This window comes from Alligator sinensis, unplaced genomic scaffold (genome assembly GCF_000455745.1).
Source record: "Alligator sinensis unplaced genomic scaffold, ASM45574v1 scaffold707_1, whole genome shotgun sequence".
NCBI lineage: Eukaryota > Metazoa > Chordata > Crocodylia > Alligatoridae > Alligator > Alligator sinensis.
Window position 1 is genome coordinate 431,699 of NW_005842065.1, and position 25,138 is coordinate 456,836.

Sequence of the window (25,138 nt, forward strand, 5' to 3'; positions counted from 1 at the left end):
GTAACACAGCCTAGAGTTAACCCTTGCCTGAAGTGGCATAACTTTGAGATACTCAGAGGGCACTTAGAATGAGTTAATGAGCAGAAAATCAGCTTCTCTATTTAAGACATAAGGTGGAGGGGAGAAGTACATGTGGTATGTGAGTAAATATGATAGATAAAACCTCCCTCATGATTTGGAATCTCTTATTCCTTTGAAGAATGCAAAACTCTGAGGTTTTCCACACTTTACTGATTAACTGCTCTTATGTTTGCACAAGAGTTTAATTTATATTAGACTCTCTAGATAAATAGATCAGCAAAAGCAGTTTCTTCTTATCTTTCCCCCACCGCCATGGGGAGGTCTGTTCTCAGTCTGGTGGCCGTATTTGCATTCTGGTTCCCAACTATTTCTCAAAGCAAACTGTAAGTACCCTCATAATTATAATGACATGAGAAGATGAATATGGGGTTCAATACTTTCTCTCCACCTTTCATTTTTCTTCCTTCACTGTAGTTGTCTGAAGAGTGGATGTTTGCTTTTGCAGTGCTCCTGTTGCAATCCTTTTGCTGGCTTGTTCTGATTTTCTAGCAATCTTGTGCTTTCTGAAATTGATTTTGGATTGATAGCTTCTTTAAAAAATACTGGAAATGTAAAGCTCCAGAGCTAAATCCTGATAAAGTAACATTGCCCTTGGGCAGAATTCTGCTGTGGCTTATATCAAGATAAATTAGCATGAAAAATCAGCAGATAGCACTAGTTTGGGATAACCCCAGTCATGTTAGACCCTGGCTCAGGGGGAATTACAATATTTATCCCTTTATAATCATCTTGCAAGAGAACAAAGAATTCTAGTTGGATAAAAATCAACTCCCTCCGTAAGGGAAGAGTTAGCTGGAGGCATTTGTTGCTTAGGGCTAGGGACAGACATTCAAAAAGCCTGAGCCTGAATTGATTCAACCTTTGCAGGTTACTCTAACCTGGCTAGGCTATACCAGTTTCCAGCCATACAGACAATCCCTCTGGACTGAGGAAACTCAGGCATATGGCTGCAGTGGCTCAGGTGGGAAGGCAGGGAGCACTAGAGCAGCCCTCCCTGCCCTTCCACAGAGCTAAACTGAGGGGTGCATAGCCATACCCTGGCAGGAGGCTCTGATTGAGGGGGCTGTGAACCCTCACCCTGCCTGCAGTCCCAGGCTTTTCCCCATTCACTGCTCAAGGGGCAGGGGTGTTCCCAGCCTGCAGCCCTGGGCTAGCACTCTGAGGCAAGGAGGGGTGTGCAGTGCATGCATCTGTTGATGATACTGAGCTTTTCACTCTCCCTCCCTGCTTCTATATGAAGTATGAGTTTGAGCCAAATCAGTTAACTCTGATACTACATTCAGCCAGGCTTATCTCAAACTGATTTCAGCCATTTTCAAACTGGTTAATGTCTGTCCCTAGCCTAGGGGACTAGATTGACTTGTGAGTAGTAACATATGGTGGTATTTAGTATAGGCTTTTCTAAACTTCCATTGAGAATGGTTAGCCTATAGGTAGGATAGACATGCATATAATTTGTTGAGTTAAAATCCTCATCTCTACATGGGAGGTGTCTCAGCAAGAAATGTAACTGTATTTAAATACTAAGTCAACTTTTCCCATAGGTGCACACTTATCACTCCCAGTATCTTGAGGGTGGAGAGTGAAGAGAAGGTTGTGGTCGAAGGTCACGGCATCAGCAGTCCAGCCGAGGTTACAATTACCGTCCAAGACTTCCCCGCCAAAAATTATATCCTATACCAGGTCAAAACAACCTTGGATACTAATAATAATATGATGGGCATAGCTGTAATAAAGGTAGGATAAACCTCTGGCTTGTACATCTAAGCAAAGAAACAGTTAAATCAAAGTGCAAGGTCTTTTCTGTTTAGTGTGGCTAGTCCTAAGTATTCAAAAACCATAAACTGGGTCTCAAAAAAAAATCAAACTGAGTGTGGTTTCAAAATGGGATATTTTAATACAAAGCTAAATTTGGTCTTATTTTCTGAGACTTTTGAGTGCATTTGGATCACAAAAGGCACATCTACATGTTGCCCTATGGCAATGTAGCAACACGCTATGTTGCTGTATGGCATACTACGGTGATGTAACAATCAGGTGAGTCTACATGTGATTGCCAGGTACATTACCAGAGCAGCACACTCCCCTGGTATAGCACACTGCTACGGTGATGTAGCCGCAAAATCTAACTGTGCACCACACACACAGAGCAGTAACCACTTGTACTGCGCCATGCTATAGTACTTCCAAAAGGAAGTACTAAATCATAGCAACATGTAGATGTGCCCAAACATAATTTTCTGTGCAGCTTAGTATAAGTGTATAGAGAACTCACTAATTGAGAGGACTGTTGAACTAGACAAGAATGAACTGTCAAATGCCTCAGTAATAATTATCATTAAGCAACCTTTGTGTCTCCCTGATCCTGGACTGCTCTGAGTAACAAACTTTACCCAAAGGGGATGTTTTCATTTTGCATGTTGAAATGACCTGCTGCTTCACCATTTTATTTATCAAAGAGGAATGAAATATGGTGAATTTATCAAAATGGAAAGTTTCCATTGATCTAAAAAACAGTTGTTTTGGGGGGAAAATAATTTAGCTGGAAATTTCCTTTTTTTTTTTTTTAATTTCAGTTCCAAATTGGACCAAAAAAAAGTTTTTAAATGTTATCATTTATTGCAAGAGGCAAGGATTTTTTCTGGTAATCTCTTTTATTGGACCAACTGCATAGGTGGGATAGAGTTAGACAGCTTTTCAAATGTAAGCTGTCTTAATCAGGTTAGTGAAAGCCAACACAGCATAGTAACTTACTGCATTATAATTTTCCTGATACTTCAGTTCTCCCCACACATGAAGGGTGAGAAAGACCTTCCTCCCTTTTGATAGGCCTTCATTTCTCAGTAACTGGCTTCTTGTTCTTTTGCTAATTGTTTGCCTGCTACCCCTAGAAATTTCTCTCCACGTTCATACAACTGGTTTTTTACTATGCAGTTTTTTACTCACTGATCAGACCTGATGAAGAATGGCTTGTATTTGAAAACATATCTAACTTTATGCCCATTATGCAGTTGCTCTAATAAAAGATACCACTCTAAGACAGGGGTAGGCAACCCCCAGCATAGGTGCCAGAGTGTGGCATGCAAAGGCATTGTTTGGCATGAGCACATCAGGGCAGACAGTGGGGAAGAGACTGGGGCTGCACTGCCACAACAAGGAACTTGTCCCTCATGGCTTCCCTGCTGTCCACCCCTGGCACACCAACATTTTCCAAGTCGAGGCTATAGGTGTTTTGGTACTCTGCCCAAAAATGTTGCCAACCCCTGCCCTAAGAAATCGTTGCCTATTGCGTCATTCCTGGACCATCACATCTAGAACATCATTCTAAGAATTAACTTGGAATTACTCTTCTGGCATAAATGTTGATCAGCTCTACTCCTGACTCACTGAGTTATTATCAAGGATATCATCTGGGTTTTCCATTCACCACGGAAAAGCACGGTAAAACCCAGATTTTCTCATTTTAAGGAGAAATATGCGAAAAACAGTGGATTTCCTCTTGCAGCCTGGCAGAGTTCCAGCCTGCAAGGGGCGGGGGGGACGACAGGGAGGAGGGCAGTCATGCAGGGGGCACCATGCACATGTGTGCACATACACATGCACATGGCCGCCAGGCAGCCTCAAGAGCAGTTTCCGCAGGTAAGCCTGGCAGGGTGGGGATTGAAGCCCATAAGGAGGGAGCTGGGCAGGGCTTAGGCTAGAGCTGCTGCCCAGCCTGGGCAGTACGTGGACCTTGGGGCCCAGGGCCAAAATGCGCAGCTGCAGAACCTGGGTGGGGAGTGAGACAGAGCCATGGGCAGCTCATCGGGTGGCAGGGGGCGCCGGCTTCCCATCACTATGTGTGTGCCCAGAGGGAGAAGTGGAGGGCACATGTCCCCCAGATCTGGATGCAGGGCAGGAGCAGGTATGGGCTGCCTGCTGCAGGCTTTTTTTTTTTTTTTTTTTTTGGAAAATTTGTTGTGTCCCAAGAGAAATCAGACAAATCAATTCCCAATCCATATGAATAATTCAAGAACCAGGCTCTACTACTGGCAAACATTCTTCACCCCTGCCTGGGGCTTCGAAGACTTCCAAATCCTTTGGTGGGCATCCTACATGCAGACCCAAGCCTGGAGGCTTGGGGTTTGGATGCCGCTAAGTTTCGCTTGCCCTCAGCTGTATGACTGCAGGAGCAAGCAAAGGATCAGTCTCCCATTTCCATAAAGTCAGCATGTAGCTGAGATCCTCCCACCGGAAGTTGAAGTGGCAGGCTAACTATGAGACTTTTGTAGGGAGTCCTGTCCACAAGCAGATAAGGGTGCAACCCTCCACTACACAGTGTCATTTTAATTGCATTACCTTGGTCAGGATACAACCCAATGCCACATTCATGGTTTTCCCCTACCAGGTGGAAAACCACTTTGGTGGTCATGCTATTTCCCTTGCCAGCCCTGCTGATCTCCCCTTGGGACCTCCACAGCCCAGTGGGCAGGACCCACCATGGCAGAGCAGGGTAAGAAAGCTTAGTGCTGCTGCCAGGAGTCCTAGTGCTGCCATGGCAAGGCACCTGCTGCCCACATGGCAGCAGCAGGGATGGCGATGCAGAGTTGTGCCCCCTGCTGCTGCCGGGCGGGCAGGGGGCACCTAGCCATGGCAGTGTGGGTCTCCTGGCAGCAGCACTGAGCTTCCCCACCCAGCCCTGCTCTGCCCTAGTGCACCGGGCCTCACCTGCTGGGCGACGGAGGCCCCAAGAGAGCACAACAGGCAGGGCATCCAAGCCCTCAATGGGCAGTTTACATCCACCCCCTCCCTGCCCCCCGACAGGCTCCACTTCGGCCATGTCGCCTGTGGAGGAAGAAGAGCTGGGCTCCATGCTTCATGCTACCACAGCTGCTGCCACCTCCCACATGCAGCAGCTCGGGCTTGGGCGCTGCTGTGAGGGCAGAAGGCTGCAGACTTGGGTCCTTGGCCCCATAGTCCTGGCAGCTGGGGGCCCCCTCCAGCAGGGTGAGGAGGGGCAAGGGGCTGTGGGTGGGGAGTGAGGGGCAATGGCATGGGCAGGGCACCAGCATATCAGAGCTGCTCAGCACCACAAAGCAGTTTGGGGGGGATAGCCGCAGCTGGACCTGCGACCTGGTGAGCAAAGGGGGCAGCAGAAGCTCTGATTTTCCATGATAAGAAACCAAGAATCAAACGCCAAAGTTTATAGGTATTTAGAATTTGTTTTATTATAGTGATTGAGGCACTGGTAGGCTTCCAAATTGCTTTAAAATTGTAAATAAATCAATAAAACATTGTGTTCAACTGATATCTATATAATATATAGTGGCATTTCACTTTAATCATGGAAAAATGCAAAATTGGGGGATTTTAATCAGAGAATTTTCAATTTTTGTATCAGAGAAAACCAGGATCCCTGGTTATTATCCTTTTAAGATCCATTTTTGTACCCTGATTTGCACGTGGAATATTAACTGATATTGAGCAGATGTGTGGGTCAAAGGTAAATTTGTGGCACACAAAGCTTTCTCGTGGACATTTGCAACTTTGTGGGAACTGCTAACATGACGTATGCTTCATTTTCACTGTTGCTGCCTTAACATTTTTCTACCGATTGTCTTGATAAGCTGATAACACCCTGCCAAATGATATTTTCATTCAGGTTCCTTCCAAAGATCTAAAGAAAGATCCCAAAGTTAAGCAGTATGTGATTGTCCATGCCAAATTTCCCCAGATGAGCTTAGAGAAGGTGGTTCTGGTCTCATTTCACAGTGGCTACGTCTTCATCCAGACAGATAAAACCATCTACACACCTGGATCTACAGGTGAGGGCCTGCATCTGTGGGGTGGACATAAGCAATATAGATCCCACAAGACCACGGGTTTTGAAAAGGGGGGTTATGAGATTCACATACAACAACATATATTTTTCTCCATTTAAACAGAAACTAGAAACTTTACTCATATGCTAGGCATCTGGCTTCATGTTATTCAGTTTAAAATCAAAGCAAAGCAAGTTTAGATGTACTAAAATGTATGTAAATGTATTGCACTAATTTGCAAGACTATATATAAAGTTTTAAAAACACAACAAGCTAGGCAAGAATAGTGAAAAGCTATTGTTTCATTAGTCTTGTCATCATTATAGTCAAATGTATATCTCTTATTTAGATTCATAAAACAAAATCTACTCTTTTTGGGCATCTTGACAGTGCCCCCAATACTTCATTGTCAGTCACATGAGTTAATCTGACCACACTTGAGTTAAGGTTTTTAGCTAGAGCTATAAAGAGTCTGCAGGACTGTGAAATAGAAGAAAGGTATTACCAAGAATAGCTAAGAGACAGAAAAATAGCAGAAGAAAGGAAAGTTTGAAGAGTGAAACATCAAAACCATTAAAAAAGGAGGAGGGGGGAGGGCATTAACACTTGTGGAGTAACAAGATTAGCAGGAATAAGGAGGATAACAATGGTCCATGAAGTTAATGAACTCTTCAGTGCTGCCTGAATAGAAATTACACTGCTGCTGGCAGGCAGTTGGTTTTAAAATGTAGGTTGAACAAGAATCAAAGGGGAGGCGGGGGTGCAACTGTATCATTCCACCCTCACCCTGGATCTACGCCTGCACAATACTGGTCAGGAAATACCAGGCCATGTTCTGATGAAGCTGAAATGACACAGCTCCAGGCATGAAAGAGCCATCAGTCATCCACATGACTTTTTCTTTCAGTCTACTACCGACTTTTTACAGTGGGCCACAAACTAGAACCAGTGATGAAACCAGTTATCGTTGAACTTGAAGTAAGTCATATTCTTATCGCCATAAAACATTTGGGTGGAGTGGCATAGTATATTTTCTCACATATAACACACCCTGGAATATAATACCTTGTGTTTTGATAGGTGGAATGAACAAAAAGAGGGGGGTTTTCAGAGTTATGGTTGCATAGAGCAGGGACAGAGCTTCACCTTCAGCTCACTCCCTTTGCCTTTCCTGCTTAACTAAAACTGAAACCCTAGCTTCTGCTGAAGACTGGTCTCTGTGGGTAGATCTGTTTTTTAAAAGAGCTAAGGAGTCCCCAGAGCTATTAAATAGGAGGGGACAAATCAGGAGCAGCTAGCAGACAGCAACACTGCTGGTTAGGTGGATTACTAGAATATCAAGACCATTAAAAAGGAGAGAGGGTCATCAACATCTGTGAAGAACCATGAGCCTCAGCTGCGTAGCTTGCAATGCCACAGCTGATTCTGGGCAGAACAGGAATCAAAGCAAGGGGCTTCTATCCCAGTCAGAAGAACATCAGCTTAATACACTCACCCCAATTCTGGAGGGGGGTAATTTTGAGAGAAAGAGTATGTGTTGTATTCAAGAAAATAAGGATGTTCTGCCAACTCGGCTATTTTTAAAAGCCTTGCTGCCTACAGACAAGTATTTTTGTGGGTGATGTCTTTTTGGGATCAACTATAACATTGGGAGAGAGATCGTCAAGCTTTTGGATACCACAGTACCCTTCCTCAGGTCTCCAGGAGAGAGACAGGGTTGAATAGCAGATGGAACAAGGGCTTGTTTAAAATTCCCTGGGTAAATAAAATCAGGACATAGGAGAAATTGTCAGGCAGCCAACAGGCAGGAGAGTCACAGCAGAAACCTGAGACATGGAAGAGCAAGATGGGTCAGGAGAGTCATTATCACTTGTGAAGGGCACAGATTTGGGTGTATTAGGTAGATTATAATGGGCCATGAAGTCATTGTCAGTGTCAAGTCTCTGGTTCTTAGTCACCCATCTCCCTGCCCACCCCATGGAGGGAAGGGGCAGAGCTCACCATTCAGGGACAGAAGCGTAGTGTTGATTCTTTCCAGTCACAGCCACCACATTTGGGATCCCCTTGTGGTCAGCATTCAACCTCTGTGTCTTAATTTGAGGAGCACTGGTACAGGAAGAAGACAGGCAGATGGGATTTGGGCATCTAGACAGGACACACATTTTCTTCCACTGCTTAATGATTTTCCTTACCAGACTCCAGAAGGGATCATTGTGAAGAGGGACACTGTATCCTCAGTCAGTAAATCAGGCATCATCTCCACATCCTACCACTTACCTGAACTTGTCAAGTAAGTCACTTTAAATGCCATTACATATGGATGCACCATAGAACAGCAGGGATCAGGAAGTGAAGCAGGCAACTGGTGGTAGTTCATGTGAATACTTGGGCGCACAACTTAAGAACATATAAGAACATAAGAATGGCCATTTCCGGAGTCAGACCCAAGATCCATCTGACCCAGGCTCCTGTGTTACACAGTGGCACAGACTGTTGCTGAAAGGGAGTGTGAATGGGTCTGACCAGGTGTTTTTCCATTGTTCCTCTCTCACTTGAAACCTACAGCTTTAAGGTCTAGGACAGTAGTTTTCAGTCTGTGGTCTGCAGACCCCCAGGGTTCCATAGACTATGTCCTAGGGGCCCCTAAAAAAATGAGTAAATTAATATTTATTTGCTCCTGGCTGCCTATCAAACCTGACAGGATACAGGGGCAGTAGGGCCAAGCAGAACTGAGCAGTCCAGCCCCGCCCACCCCCAGCCATTTCACTCTCTTCCTGCCCCTGCCCTGCTCCAGGACCACATGGCTCCCAGCTGCATCACTGGACATGGGAGCACGGGGCTGTGCTGGTAAGTGTGTATGTGTGTCTGTGTGTGCAGGCAGGGACAGAGTGTGTGTGTGTGTGTGTGTGTGTTCATAGGGTTAGCCCCAAACACACACCCCACCATACACATGCACCCACACTCCCCCCTGCACTGCCATACATGCAGACCCCCACATCCCCTCATATAGCCCAGCCACCCTCCCCCTCCACACATTCCTCCACACACCCACAGCCCTTCACAAACCTATACGCACCCTCCACAATATACAAAAGTAACACGTCATTTTAATCTATTGTGCAATCACCTCTATGTACACTACACAAACACATGTGAATCAGGACAAAAATATTTTTTGAAATCAAATTAATGAATGCTGTAGATCAAGGGCGGGCAGTTATTTTGGGCAGAGTATTTTGCTTTTTGGAATATAATTTGGTATTTTTCTGGTTCTGAGATGGCAATACCCCTTGCTGAAAGGAGTTCTTCTGGGGGCAAGGGGAGGGACTTTGGGTGGCAAAGGTCAGGGGTTAGGGGTCGGAACTTCTGGTCACAAGATGGCAACCAGGGGGTGGGGCACCTGTCAAGGGGCGGGGCTACCCATGCAGCCCTCAACAGCTTGCCAAAACTCAGTAAGCAACCCTCTGCCCAAAATAATTGCCCGCCACTGTGTTAGGGGCTTCCCTTTCATTCAACTACAGTCAAATCTGCTCATGGCAACCAAACCCCATTCAGATTTTGGTTATTTTAAACCAGATTCTCTGCTGTCTCCCATGGCCCTGAAATGGCTGGGGGGGGAACTATTGGAGTCAGATTCAGCTTGATAAAAGGATAAAATTGCCTGGAGAAGAAAATGGGCTAAAAAGACTTTGTGACATCTGTGTGCTAGGTGCATTCATTCATTCCTCCCTTTCTTTTCCTCTCTAGTCTAGGCACCTGGAAAATCACGGCCCAATATGAAGATTCCTATCATCAGAACTTCAGTGCGCAGTTTGATGTTAAGGAGTATGGTAAGATTTCTAGTGCCATCCCTTGCCAGTCCTTAATCTAGACTCCTAAAAATAGACACTTCAGTCAGTCAGGCACTGGAAATCCCCCATACTGTCCAGTGAAGTCAATGTTCTCTCATTTGCACTCTTTTTGGCACTGGTGAGGCCTCAGCTGGAGTCCTGTATCTAGTGTTGGGCTCCACGCTTCAGGAAAGATGTGGACAGATTGGACACAGTCCAGCAGAAACCAACAAAAATGATTTAGAGGCTTGAGAGGCATAATATATGAGGAAAGCCTGAAAGAACTAGGGTGATTTAGACTGGAGAAGACAAAACTGAGGTGGATTTGATCACAGTCTTCAAATACATGAAGAGTGATTATAGAGAGGACAGAGATGGGCTTTTTTGTGGCTGCTGGAGACAGGACCAGGAGCAATGGCTTCAAGCTGCAGCAGGGGAAATTGGGGTTGGAAATGAGGAGGAACGTTCTGACTCTGAGGGTGGTCGAGCATTGGAACAGGCTGCCTAGAGAGGTAGTGGAGTTGCCATCCCTGGACATGTCCAAGAGCAGGTTGGACAGACACTGGGCTGGGATGGTTTAGTCAGGGTTGATCCCACAGTGAGCAGGGGGATGAATTAGATGACCCTGTAAGATTCCTTCCAATCTGACTTTCCTGTGATCTATTCCCCTCTGCTTTCTCTAGTGTTGCCCCGTTTTGAAGTCACACTGGAGCCATCAGAGAAGTTTTTTTACATTGATGGCAATGACGATCTCAGGGTTGATATTTGTGCAAGGTAGGTGTGCAAGTAATAAAGCAGATCAGTCCATTGGCTTAGCCCTACCAGGATCATAACCAAGACTTGAAAAGTGAATGAAGAAAGACCCCAGCCAGGGTAAAAACCACAGTTGTTCAACAAGTCCATGGATGTAGAGTCCTGGCATCTCCAACCCTGCTTAATTATCTTTCCTGGAGTCAGTCTGAAGATGTAGCATCACCCCAGCGTGTACATCACCCCAGCGTGAGTAGCAACTTTTGTGCAGACTCTGCCTTTTGTCCAATTATGGAGACTCCATCCTTAGAAATTTTCAAGAGCAGATTGAATATAGACACTAAGCTAGGTTGCTTTAGCCAGGGCATGGGCAGACCTAGAATTTTGAAACGGGGGTTCACATGGTAAGGTTAATCATTACATACAAAACAACACATATTTTTCTCCAGTTAAAAATAAGCTAGAAGATTTATTAATATGCTAAGGGCCTTGGGCTGTATGGAAGCAAAAAAAAGTAACTTCATTGGAATGAGTTAAGAACAGTCTGCAGGGCTGAGAAATAGGAGCTTCATGACCAGGAGCAGCGAACAGACAGCAGAATTGCAGAGGAAAGGCTAGTCTGATTGGTGGAACATTGAGACCATTAAAAAGGAGAGACAGTCGTTAACACCTGTGGAATGAAGGTTTTAGAAGGAGTCAGGTAGATTATAATGAGCCATGAAGTCAATGGATTCCCCTAGCATGGCCTTACTAGAAATGCTGCTGTCATTGTCGGGCAGTTGGTTTTAAACTTTAGGTGGAACAGGTATCAAAGAGGGGTGCAAGTGCATCAGTTCCCGCACTGCATCCCTCCTGCCCCAGGCTTGACTGCAGCCAATACCCAATGACTCTGAGGAAGGCTGAAAAACACCCTGACACATGGAGTAGAAAGTGAGGGAGGGGGCAACCAGGAAAGCCCAGAAGCCTGGGAAATCCCTGTTGCAGAACACAGACATCGTTACGCCTCCATCATCCCTGACCAGTGTCTGTCCAACCACTCCTTGAATCCCTCCAGTGCTGCAGAGTGCACAGCTCCCCTGAGTGTTTATTCCACCGCCTCACTACTCTGGCAATGAAGAAGTTTCTCCTGATATCCAATCTAAACCTAGTGTGCTGTAACTTACAGTCATTGGTCTACATCCTACTCTTGTGTCCTACATATACATGGTCCACCACTTCTCCAATGTCCTGGCTCAGGGACCAAGTTAGTGAAACTGTTAAATGCCAAAGCCTGGAAGCAGAGCCGAGAAGGATCAGAAGCCAGAAAATTAGGGAGGATGGCTCCAGAGAAGCTGCCCACAGCAGACCTACAGAAGAACAGTTGACTGGCCTGTAGCTTGGTGTCAAAGATAGACTTCAATGAGAAGACCAATCTCTCCAGAAACTAATTGGGAAACCCTAACTGTGGCCGGCTGGTTCATCAGTAGGGATGGGACTGCCAAGTAGAGTCTCTGGCAGCTAGGAAATTAATCTGATTTGAGTTGCCTGTTAGGAGCCCTGACACCCGCTCAATGTTGGCTAGAGCCTGTTTTGTAGCTCCGGAGCCCAGAGGGTGAATGCTGAGGTCACTCACCCTTCCCTTGCAATGAGGGGAATCAGGAGCTCTGAGCAGACCCACCCTAAGAGCTGATCCATGGTAGAACCAAAGCTGGGGGGGGTTGGCCATATCACTGCACCCCCTTTCTATATGTGCCCCTCTCCAGAGGTTGCCTTGTGTCTTGTCTTACTCAGTTTTCCTCCCTCAGATTCCTCTATGGCAAAGATGTGCAGGGCAATGCCTTTGTCCTTTTCGGTGTGGCTGTTGGGGATGAGAAGAAGAGCATCCCCCAGTCTCTGAGGAGAGTGGAGGTAACTCAGGGGAAGGCCCCGTAGACATGGAAACTAAAGAGCGAAAGCAGAGCAGCGATGGCCCTCTGCACCTGAAAGGGTGGGAAACCAGTTACAGGGGCAAAAACTCCAGCACAACCCCATTGCATGAATTGCCCCAGGGACAGACCCAGAGGTGGGGGGCAGTGGCACAGCTGCACCCCCTCTTTGGGACTGGATCCAGCCTGGGAGCCTCTGGGGTCTTAAAAAAACCATGTAAGAACCTCCTTCCTTCCTCTCCATGCGCAGAGGCACATCCAGTTTGCTCCCCTTTCCCCCACCCCTTCTGCCTGACACTGTTGTTTTCTCCACAGTCTAGAAGGTGGAGGGGGGGATTCAGTGCTGCCTGTGCCCTCTCCAGCTGGGCTGTGGGAGGATGGACTCAGCTGGAACCTTTTCTACAAATGTAGAAGCCATCAAGGAGCAGAAGTGGGCTTTTTCCACCTAGCTCCATTTACAAGGGCACTCTTTTGATTCTAGTATTGGACGTTTGCAACAAGTCTCCCACTGCTCTAAAGCAGTTGTGCTCCATCTCCAGTCTGTGGGCTGAATCCAGCCTGCAGAGCCATGTCATCCAGCCCACTGGGTTCCCCGCAGGTCCAAAACTTTGGTGGTGAGGAAGCTGTGGCACCACTAATTGCTATGGCTTCCAAGGTCATGGCAATTAACACTGCCGCTGCTCCTCTGCCATCAAATGTCTGGACCTATGGGGAGTCCCATGGGTTGGATGACATGGTGTGACATACCTGATCTCACTCACTCATGGGGTCACTCTGTGGCTGGATCGAGAGTGCAGGGGCCAGGCTGAATCACACCCATGGACAAACCCTGCACGGCATCCAGCCCACAACTCATTGCACCCAAAGAACTCCCCCCATCATGCCACTCATCCTTGGATCCATAAGGCTGACCCCCTCTGCTCCAAGGCATCAGAAATGCATAAACATTTTAGGGCAGGTAGCTCTCTTACTGCATGTGAGATTATGAAATCCCTTCCATCTTGCTAGATAACTGATGGAAATGGGGAGGCAGTGCTGACCCGTGCCATGCTCCAATCCCGATTTGCCAACCTCACTGAGCTCATCGGCCACTCCATCTACATCAGCGTGACCGTTCTGACATCCACCTAGCTCCATTTACAAGGGCACTCTTTTGATTCTAGTATTGGACGTTTGCAACAAGTCTCCCACTGCTCTAAAGCAGTTGTGCTCCATCTCCAGTCTGTGGGCTGAATCCAGCCTGCAGAGCCATGTCATCCAGCCCACTGGGTTCCCCGCAGGTCCAAAACTTTGGTGGTGAGGAAGCTGTGGCACCACTAATTGCTATGGCTTCCAAGGTCATGGCAATTAACACTGCCGCTGCTCCTCTGCCATCAAATGTCTGGACCTATGGGGAGTCCCATGGGTTGGATGACATGGTGTGACATACCTGATCTCACTCACTCATGGGGTCACTCTGTGGCTGGATCGAGAGTGCAGGGGCCAGGCTGAATCACACCCATGGACAAACCCTGCACGGCATCCAGCCCACAACTCATTGCACCCAAAGAACTCCCCCCATCATGCCACTCATCCTTGGATCCATAAGGCTGACCCCCTCTGCTCCAAGGCATCAGAAATGCATAAACATTTTAGGGCAGGTAGCTCTCTTACTGCATGTGAGATTATGAAATCCCTTCCATCTTGCTAGATAACTGATGGAAATGGGGAGGCAGTGCTGACCCGTGCCATGCTCCAATCCCGATTTGCCAACCTCACTGAGCTCATCGGCCACTCCATCTACATCAGCGTGACCGTTCTGACAGAATCAGGTGAGCAGGGGCTTTACTTTGGAGCAGTGCAAAACCAGACTCTACCTGGGAGGAGAATGCAAAACTAGATCACTATTCCACCTCTTTTTTCTAGATGCAATTCAGTGCATCTCGCCAACTCAGTGAACGGTTGTGGATGCCTAGCTAAAAACAGCAGCTCAGTGCTCAGCAGCCATCAAAAAGGCAAATGAAGTGTGATGGATTATTAAGAAGGGAATTGTGAATAAAACTGGAAGTATCATGATGCCCCTTTATAAATATACGGTGCATCCGCACCTTGAATCCTGTGCCTAGCTCTGGTCTCCGTACTTCCAAAAGGACAGAGAAGAACTAGAGAAGGTCCAGAGAAGGGTAACAAGAATGCTAAATGGTCTGGAGGGGCTTCCATATGAAGAGAAACTAGAGAGGCTAGGCCTATTCAGTTTAGAAAGAGAGGCTTGAGGAGGGACATGAAAAGGGTTTATAAAATGCTAAATGGCAAAGAGAAAGTCAGTAAGGATTTATTATCAACTAACTCTCACCAGACAAGAATGAGGGGTCACAAGATGAAACTAGCAGGCAGGAAGTTTAAAACTAGCAAAGGGAAGTTCTTTTTCCCCCAGTGTGGAATTAAAGGGTGGAACTCGTTGCCACCAGATGTGGTGGAAGCTGAGAGTAGCCAGATTCCCAAAGGAATTGGAGACATTCTTGGAGGAAAGGGGCATCAGTAGCTATTGAACATGGGAGTGAGGGGCATGGCCCCTGAATCAGAGCTTCCTAAATCTTAAATGCTGGAGGCTGCAAGGGAGAGAGGAGCAGTGGGAAAAATCTGAGTCAAACCCAGTTCACTCTCCCTTTCAGCATCTGCTCTCTGTCCCCATGTGACACAGGCCTATTTGACACATAATGGGGCCATGGGTCTTAAACCTGTAGAGCAACAGTTAGCCCCCCTGTTAATATAGGGGGCTATTGGATATGTGTTAATTGATTACTTCAGACAACACAAGAACAAGTCAGAGAGGAACAAAAGTCATAGATTAAAATGAGTGCACTCGGAGGACACCAAGTACAGCACATGGGGCAGTGTCCACTGGCCTTCAAATGAGTCCAAAGAGCCAGTGGACACTGCCCAGTGAAACTCTGCCTGGAGATACGAACGAAGGAGAGGAAAGAGGCCTTGCAGTCCCTGGTGGTCCTCCCAGCCAGAACCTCCTTCCTGGTCAGATAGATCATGAGCTTGGCTAGGTCCAGGAGGAGGTTGACCAGGAGATCCCAAGACTTGGTGGGGTCATGGATGGGAAGTGCATAAATGAAAAGGTGTGAGGAGCAGCGCAGCAGAACTGAGACACAAGATGCTGGACTAGATGGACCTATGGTCTGACCTAGTAAATGAAAATTCTTATGACCATATGAAGCTCCCGAGGGTTCTTTATAGCTCCATAGATGACAATCAACAAGGACAAGTGCAATGTTGCACATGGGACAGAATAATTTCATGCACAAATGCAGCTTGGGGAATGACTGGCTGGCTACAGTACTACAGAAAAGGACCTTGGGGTTGGTCCTTACCAGTTTTCACTGGTTGTAGCTGACATTTTGAAGTTGGATATAAGTGAATAAAATGCCCTAAGTTGAATATGAGCCAACAGTAAAGAAAGCCAACAGTTTCCTGGGTTGCATTAGTAGGAGTGTCTCTTGCAAATCAAGGGAAGCAATTTTTCTGCTCTATACAGCACTGGATGTGGTCTCACCTGGAGTAGTGTGAGGCCTCACCTGGAGTAGTGTGTCCAGTTTGGGGCCCCACACTTCAAGAAAGATGTGGACAGATACAAAAGAGTCCAGCAGAGAATGACAACAATGATTAGGGGCCTGAGAAGCAGGACTGGTGAGGACAATCTGAAAGAATGAGGGTTATTTTGTCTGGAGAAGAGAAGACTGAGAAGGATTTAATCACAGACTTCAAATGCCTGAAGGGCAATGACAGAGGGGATGGAGATGTGCTTTTCTCTGTGGCTGTAGGGGGCAGGACTAGGAGCAATGGCTTCAAGCTGCAGCAGAGGAAATTGAGGTTGGAGGTGAGGAAGAACGATCTGACTCTGGGGGTGGTTGAGCAGGCTATGGAACAGGCTGCTCAGAGAAGTGGTGGAGTGGAGCCTCCATCCTTGGAAATGTCCAAGAGCAGGTGGCCAGACATTTGGCTGGGATAGTTTACTCAGGGCTGACGCTTCCTTGAGCAGCGGTATCTATGAGACACTTCCTGCCATCAGTCATCATAATGAAGATGTGTTCCAGATTGCCATGAAGGCAGGTGAAATCAGAATCCATCCTAACATGAATTTTCTCTCATCCCCTGGCTTTTTTTTTTTTGCAGGCAGTGATATGGTGGAAGCAGAGAAAACTGGAATTTACATTGTTACATCCCCCTATGAGATCCACTTCACAAAAACCTCCAAGTACTTCAAGCCAGGGATGCCCTTCGAACTCATGGTAATATCTGTTCCACCTGGATCTAGACTTTTGTTTTGGAGAGAAAGGGCCGTAGTTCTAATTTCAGACAGACTCATGACACCGAAGTCCATGAAATGACTCAGGATTTATGTTGTAGTGGGACTGGAGTGTTGATATTGGCATGATGGTCCAAGGACATGTTTAACAACAAGGCTATTTTGCAGTGGCTTTTATTGGACCAGCTATGTAGTTGGGAGAGACGCTGGACAGTGTATTGGATATCAGGTGCCCTTCCTCATGTCTGAGAGAGAAGCAGAGGAAGGCTGAGCAAGATATCAGAGGAAAATATCCTTAGTGAGAGGGACCAAGGAGGGCTATGATATAGCAGAGAAGAGTTGTTTTCGGGAACTATTACAAGACAAAAAGAAGTGCAGTAGAATAAGTAGTCTGGTTAGTGGGGCGTGCTAGAAGATGGAGGAAATGGAGAGTCTGGCATTATGAAATCACTCTATCCTCTCCATTTCAGGTCTATGTCACCAACCCCGATGGCTCTCCAGCTTCACGTGTCCCCGTGAAGATCAGGGGCTCTGATGACCTGCGACTGACTCAGGGAGACGGGACAGCCAAGCTGATTAAGAATACAGCTGGAGACAGCTCCCAGCTGCCTATCACTGTGAGTAGCATGATCCTATCACAAGACCCTGGGGACTGTGGAAACCCTCCATGGGCAGCATCTTCTGGGTGACGTTCCTTTGGGAACTGCGCCATTGTACAAAGCATTGAAGGAAGTGATGGGGAATGGGCAAATAAGCCAATGACTGGATGGATCTTGATGGAGATTGTATTATCTTCTTATTTCCAGGATGGACAAAACAATCATAGGAAATTTGGGCTAAAGGAGACCTCACAAGGTCATCTAGTTTGGCACCTTGATCCAGGCAAGGCTGTCCCTGACTAAACTATCCAAGTCAAGTGTCTGTCCAGCCTACCATTGGACATTTCCAAGGATGGAGACTCCACCACTTCTCTAATCAACCTGTTCCAATGCTTGCCCCGCCCCCTCTCAGAGTCAGGAAGTTCCTCCTTATCTCCATCCCCTCTATCATCACCCTTCAGGGATTCAAAGACTGTTATCAAACCCCCTCAGTGTTATCTTTTCTAATTTAAACATCTGTCAACCTTTCATAAGTTTTCCTTTCCAGGCCCCAAATCATTTTTGTTACACTCTGTCAGACTCTTTCACATCTGTCCCCATCTTTCTTGAAGTGTGGGGCCCACAACTGGCCACAGGGCTCCAAATGAGGCCTCACCAGCACCGAATGGAGCAAAAGAATCACTTCCCTTAATGTGGTTCAGTATGGGGAAAGATTTCTCCCTTACAATCTATGCTACAGTGGTTCCCTCTCCTGTCTCCAGAACCTTCCCCTAGCTCTGAACTCATTTGACTCTGTTGAGCCCAAAATGGTTCTAAAAGAGAGACAATGACAGCTAGTGCTTGTACCTCAGCAGACACAGGTTTAATTCCTAGATCTGAGACTAGCAACCAGCTGGGAACCTGCAGGTTGGAACAAGAGTTTTAGGAGGGACAATTTTGAGGGTGAGGCCAAGAAGCTCCATGTGCACAGAAAGAGAATGGAAGTTGTGAACCCAAGGGCACCAGAGGGCTTCAAACAGTGCTCTTAAGAAAGCTCCAGTAGTTACAGGCCCAATGGAGTCCATCTGTTGATGCCCAGAGCTGTGTGCATGAGAGAGACATTAACTTGCTGTTTGATATCACATGAAGCAGTCCCCTTCTCTGTCCTTCAGTTTTGCCAACTTTAAAATTGTCATCATGATACTGACTTACTTTGCACAGTTCTAGGAGATCTGTGAAGGAAAAGCACTGTTTTCTACTAGACATCATTGATTCTCCTTGGCCTTATGAAGATTTAAAGTCTGGGGTCTCTTTCCAGCAAAGTTTTTTGTAAATATGGAGCTCTCGTTTGGTGATCAAGGATTTATACTGTCATCACCATCAGCAATCCCTTGATTCAAGGATGATCTCTACCACACTTGTTGATGGATCTTGAGCTAACTGAAAAGTCCAATCTTTGAACCATAGATCTGTCCACAGAAGTTGTAGGTGTTTCTGCAGGGGTGAGTAGGCTGTAGGCTATTCCTGTCCTTTTCCTTCCTCCACTCCATATTCTCTGCTTCAAGGGCAAGATAGTTTCATAGTTGGTAGGGTCGGAAGGGACCTGCCTCAAAGATGCTTTACCTCAAAAAGAACTGCCATTTATTTGAGGTTGCAACACCATTAGAGTCAGTCAGCAGCCAGCTCCTTCCATCTCTTGATGTCAGCATCCTTTTTCTTGATATATACTTTCCATGTGTCCTTGTAGCATTTCCTCTGGCCACCATGAGATCTCAAGCTGTAACTAAGCTGGGAGTAGAGCGCTTGTTTGGGGAGTTGAGAGTTGGACATCCACACACAATGTCCAGTTCAGGGAAGTTGGTGCTTGAGGATCACCAACTCAATGCTGGTAAGGTTGGCTTCCTAAAGGATGTTGGCATTTGTGCAGCCACCTTCCCAGCTGATGTGGAAGATTTTCTGGAGGGATCATTGGAGATACCTCTCCAAGCTCTTGAGATGACAATAGTAGGTCATTCACCTTTCACTTCCATAGAGGAGAGTTGAGATGATAAATACATTGGATTTATACCAGTGCCACTGAGAATAGACTCTAATCCAGACTGAAGCAAGGAAGTCTTAGCTCATTCCCAGGTTCTAACAGAGTTTAGCTAATGTCATTTCCTTCTTCCCATCCCTCCAGGTACAAACTGCCCATAGAGAGCTCCCAGAAAACCGCCAGGCTTTGAGAGACATGGTGGCACAGGCCTACCAAACCCAGGGAGGGTCTAAAAACTATCTCCACCTGGGGATTGCTAACATTGAGATCAAGACCGGAGACAACTTACTCGTAAACTTCAACTTAAAAACAAACAGTGAGTCTGTCATGAACCAGATCCACTACTTCACCTACCTGGTAAGCGTTCTGTCTTTTGGGTCATGGGTGATTCTTAAATCCAGGCACAGAGGACTTGATTGTAATACTTTCAGGCCCTGTCACACATTACATATATTACATAATTAACTGGTTGATTATGCAATGATGTTAAACCGGCCACACATGCAAACTAATTATCACCCATAAAAATGGCCATCCAGCTATGAAAGAGCCAACCAGCTACAAAAAATAGTGTTTGAAAATGTGTAACAACTCTATACATGGTTTTTATCCAGCTTTAATTTGAACACGTTGTCTGTGTGTGGCATGGAACACACTGTGTGTGGCATGGAACAGCTCAATACCAATGTCATTTCCCCAGTGCTGAATGTAAAACCAATTATAATCTCTCTAGCCATAGGATGCTGCTTTAACTGCTCCAAAATCCTGATCAAGAATTTGGAGAAAAGTCTCGAGATATTGTATGTAAGAAAATGTACTATGCCCCTTTCCCCCAACAAACTGCTGCTGGAAACTGGACTGCATATTATAGGGGAGAAATATGGTAAAAGCAGATTCTGCTGCTTACCAGGGAAAAACCAAAGTAAAGTTAACAGCAGACTACAGGGAGCAAAAAAATGAGCGGCTCAGTTCCCAGCTGCTGCTACTCAGTTACTTACTACCAGGAAAGATCTTATTTCCTTCATTCTGTTTTTCAAAAACAAGGTGGGTATTATATTCCAGGGCATGGTTGCATGCTGGAAAATATGGTATTATCACCCTTGCCTTCTGTGCATTGCAATCAAATGCTGTGTCTGGATTTAAGGTGATGAAGTCTAACCACATGGAATGATGTTCCCAGACCTTTGCTCTGGCCTCAGCAGAGTAGATGGTTGGTCCTTGATGGGTATATCTGAATATCAGACCCCTCACACTGAGAATGCATCCTTCAGTCAGTTTCATCAGCTGGAATTATAGAATTGGAAGGGACCTCAAGGATCACCCAGTCCAGAGGTGCTCAACATCCAGGCCATGGTGCCATGTCATCTGGCCCACTGGGCTCCCCAAGGGTCTGGAAATTTGGCATCAGGAGAGAAGTGGCACCGCTTCCCTGCTGCCAAGCCTTCAGACCCAATCCCAGTACTAGTGCCTAGTTCCAGCACAAGTGGGGGAAGGTGGGAGGACCCCAGGACCCAATTCTGACTCTTGGGATGTGGGAGAGAGTGGCACCATCCCCCCTAAGTCCAAGACCAGAACAGGGGAGGTTGAATGGGGTGGTGCTGGGCCCCTGGGACCCAATCCTGGCATGCCAGGGGGCAGGAGGGGGCAGTGCCAAGCCCTAGGGACCCAATTCCAGTGGGAAGGGCTGATATCAGCCCCCAAGATCCAATCTTAACACAAGGGGTGTGGGATGGGACAGTACTGGCCCCCAGGGCCCAATCCTGGCATGTAGAGGGCAGGAGAGAGCAGTGTCAGGCACCCAAAATCCAATCCTGGCACAAGGAGGCAGAAGGGGCCAGTACCAGACCCCCAGCCCCAATCCTGGCTCTTAGGAGGTAGAAGGGAGTTGTGCTGAGCCCCCAGGGCCTAATCCTGCTGCACAGGGAGCAAGAGGGCCTGAAAGAACAAAAGTTTGAGCACCACTGATTCAATCCAATCCCATTAACAAACACAGGTGGTATGATTTTTAAAGCCATAGTTTTACATGAATATCTGAAATGTTCCTAGTGTCCTCGCCATATCCCTGTGGCAGTCAAGGTTTCCTGCCCTTCACAAGCAATGTCTCACATTGTCCCATCAGATCCTGAACAAAGGCAAGATTGTCCATGCTGGCAGACAGAAGAAAGAGGCTGGACAGGCTTTGGTGACCTTGTCTCTACCAGTCACACCAGACCTCATCCCATCTTTCCGCTTCGTGGCTTACTACCACATCGGGCAGGAGATAGTGGCTGACTCAGTTTGGGTGGATGTTCAAGACACCTGCATAGGAACAGTGGGTTGATGTTCTCAGTCCAGCTACACTAATGCAAACTGACTTTTTCCCTGATTTCCTCTTTGCTTCTGGTAAAGTGTTTGGGGATGGAAAGATAGATAGGTGGATGGAAGGAGGAATGGGGATGAATGGATGGATAGAGGGGGTGTGGGGATAGATAGATAGATAGATAGATAGATAGATAGATTAAAGGGGGTATAGTACTAGATAGAGGAGGTGTAGGGGTGGATGAACAAGCAGAGGGCGGGGTTGTGGGATTCATGGTTTGCAAGGAGGGAAAGATGGATGGATACAAATTAAAACTTTAAAAAAGTATCTTTTGGAATCTATAAGGCCCTTTCTATGAATTTCTCTTAAGAAGCAATGAAATATGCTTTCCATTACTCTTCACCTTTCTCTGTCTCTCTCTCTGTCTTAAACAGTTGGTGGTGAAAGGAGCCACTGAGGCAGACAATAGAATCCACAAACCCGGGTCCTCAATGAAAATAAAAGTGGAAGGAGATGCCGGAGCCCATGTAGGACTGGTAGCTGTGGACAAAGGCGTCTATGTTTTGAACAAGAAGCACAAAATCACCCAAACAAAGGTGGGTCAGAAAAGAGCTCAGGGCACTTCCACTGTGTGGAAGATACTGAGATAAGGCTTTTTTTATACCTGAAAAGAATCTGCGTTGTAGGCATGAGCATTTCTGGATGAAGACATTAGGAGATGCTATCATGATTTCACAGAGCAAAAGTAGCTACAGCCTGAATCATCCTTTGAGGTCCTTCTAGATCAGGGACAACAAAGATCACCTGTCCTGTGGGGCTGGAAATTTGGTGGCAGGAAGAACAGCAAGTTCCATGTTTCTAGAAGCCACAACAATTAATGTTGCTATCACCAAATTCCAGCCCTGGAGGCCAGTGGACCGGCCCTATGCTACAGGTATTGGGGAATCCTGATATCTTGAACCCCTTGGTGCTGCATGTGTTTCTCCATCTAATTCAGTTAGTCTATAAAGGTACTTGTCTATCTTGCACATGAAGTGTTTAGAAGGAATCAGGTTAGATTTTAATGAGCCATGGACTCAATGGATTCCCTTCACTGCTGCCTGTATAGAAGTGCCACTGCCACTGCCAGACAATTGGTTTTAAACTTTAGATGGACTGGGAATCAAAGCAGGAGGTGGGGAAAGTACATCACTGCAACCCCTCCACCTCCCCAGATCTGCCCCCAAAACCTATATATTCTCTGCTATATGTAGCTGCTATTGGCAGGGGCAGATCTTTCTTCTGCATTGCTTCTATCTGTGAGTTGCTCCTGGTCATGTAGCTCCTATCTCCCAGTTCTGCAGACTGTTTTTTAACTCATTCCAATAGTTATATTTGTTTTTGCATCAATCTTGAACTGAATAGTCCAGCCCTAGGCCCCTAGCATGTTAGTAAATCTTCTAGTTTCTTTTTTACCTGGAGAAAAATGTGTTGTGTTACATGGAGTGATACATCTCATTGTGTGCACCCGCATTTTCAAAATCCTACATCTACCCAAATATACCCCCTACCAGGTGATGAGGTCTCAGGTCCCTTGGAGCCCCACATCTATGCCTATGTGCATAGACATCCAGTACTTGGGGGCCCAAGGGTCCTGGCCCTCCTCAGGAAGAGGGTAGGGTGACCACGCATCCCTAATTGGGTAGGACAGTCCCAAAATGGGAACATCAAGTCCTGGTCCCAAGCTGCATGACTCCAGGACAGCATTAGTCCTGGATTCCCAGTATTGTGCAGGGATCTGGGTTTTCCAGTCACAGCAGAAAAACTCGGGAAATAACGGTTTCCCCTTGCAGGCTGGCAGAGTTCCAGCCTGCAAGGGGCTGCAGGGAGTGGGCCACAGGAGGCATCATGAGCACGTGGCCAGGAATACAGCCCCAGGCAGTGGTGGAGAGCAGCTCCGCCAGCTGCCTACAAGGAAGTCTATAGAGGGGAGAACCCCACAGTGAGGGAGGGAGTGGGGCAGGATCTGAGCCTGGGCCTGGCTATTAGTAAGTGTGTCTGATTGCTAATATCCCAAAAAACTGTTGTGTAGCTCAGAGAAACTTTTTGGCTTGTCTTGTACTTCTCCAGATAAAATAAAAGCCTGTGGAGTCATCCTGAGAGCAACACAGATCTAGCCTATGGGGCCAGATGAGTTGGGCACCACAGTTCAAAATGAAATACATTATGTCTGAGACTGTCAAAGAAGCCAGTGTTAAGTGAAGGATAAACACCAAGTGCCACTATATCTAATGGTTCCCCATGGTTTGTGCCCCCTGGTTTGCAGATCTGGGATGCCGTGGAGAAGAGCGATATCGGTTGCACACCTGGCAGTGGCAAGGACAACATGGGCGTGTTCACCGATGCTGGACTTGCCTTGGCCACCAATCATATTTCAACACCCTCGCGATCAGGTATTTGGAACACCTTGCTTTTCTCCACACTCGACAACTCTCTTCACAGCCTGGTTGTGATCATTTACCTTCAGTTCTAACTGCCTGTTCAAGTCAACCTTAGGATGACAGCAACAGACTTCCCCCTCCAATAGCTGCTTTGGGTGATGAGAAGTGCTTGATGGTTTAAGTCCAGTTCCTAGTGGAAAGGTGTCCAGAGGACACAGCCTGTTTTAAAGCAAGGACTGGTAATTAGGAATACTTCCAGCTAGAGAAGAACATTACTGGTTCCCAACCTCAGGGTATCACCCAAATCTAGGTCACAGGGGGTCCTCAGTAGGGTCATGAAGGACCCTGTTGGTGGCCAATTTAGAGTCACAGCAAAAAAAAGGTTGGGAACCACTGATCTAGAAGCTAGGGCAAGACTCTTAGGTACGCTCCCAGCCCTTGGAAAAAGTGAAGCCTGGAGCTTGGAGCAGACAGTGGGATTCAAGACTCTTCCATTCAATTGCTGACTGCCAAGAACTTGTATGAGTCTCCAGAAGTTGTTTTACCTCTGCCAGGCTCTGTTTTCCCATCTGTGAAATGGGGATAATGTTGCCTATTGGTGTTGAGTGCTTCAAGACCCTTGGTTGGAAGGAGCCAGAGAAGTGAAGTGTGTGATGATTCTCTCATGAAAATCAACATCATGATGATCATAAGCCATGCCAACGCCTTCAGCAGACAGGCCACAGACTTCTTGTCATGCCATATCATGGGTGGCCAGGTCTGCGGGTCACCCAAGGTCAGAAGAAGCAGCCAAGATCCAAGGAGAGTGTGCAGAGGCAGAGTGTAGGGGAGCCAGGAAGCGAGAAGATCCATCTGGGGAACCAAGTCAGAGACCCAGAGGGTCAAGAAGCAGTCCAGTTGGGTATCCAAGAGATCAAACCAGAGTTGGGTTAGGGAGCCAAAGGGTCAGACCAAACGCAGGGTCCATGAGCAAGCCAGAAGGTAGTCGTAGAATTCTCCAGAGAGCCAGTAGAGGCGCAAGCTGAGGGTGAGGCAGCCTAGGTACAAGGTTGAATCTTGTTGCCTGGACACTTCTTCTAGGTCAGGGGGTTTTATAGGAAGGGGTCAAGGGTCAGCTGATCCTGGCTGGCCTCTCTGGATATAGGG

General features: G+C 46.8%; 1 protein-coding gene across 1 annotated transcript in view; it reads left to right on the top strand.

The window, feature by feature from the left end:
- Nucleotides 1–208: 208 nt before the first annotated feature.
- The window catches only part of LOC102382810 (venom factor-like), a 67,069-nt gene continuing 42,139 nt past the window's right edge, over nt 209–25,138 (top strand). The window contains exons 1-15 of the mRNA XM_025203981.1: nt 209–404; nt 1,626–1,818; nt 5,723–5,885; nt 6,790–6,860; nt 8,078–8,172; nt 9,630–9,712; nt 10,396–10,486; nt 12,247–12,349; nt 14,057–14,177; nt 16,528–16,643; nt 17,131–17,277; nt 19,418–19,630; nt 21,393–21,584; nt 22,007–22,168; nt 23,878–24,004. Of these exons, the coding sequence (XP_025059766.1) occupies nt 334–404; nt 1,626–1,818; nt 5,723–5,885; nt 6,790–6,860; nt 8,078–8,172; nt 9,630–9,712; nt 10,396–10,486; nt 12,247–12,349; nt 14,057–14,177; nt 16,528–16,643; nt 17,131–17,277; nt 19,418–19,630; nt 21,393–21,584; nt 22,007–22,168; nt 23,878–24,004 (1,948 nt within the window). The 5' untranslated portion in view covers nt 209–333. The remainder of the gene's footprint in view (nt 405–1,625; nt 1,819–5,722; nt 5,886–6,789; nt 6,861–8,077; nt 8,173–9,629; nt 9,713–10,395; nt 10,487–12,246; nt 12,350–14,056; nt 14,178–16,527; nt 16,644–17,130; nt 17,278–19,417; nt 19,631–21,392; nt 21,585–22,006; nt 22,169–23,877; nt 24,005–25,138) is intronic.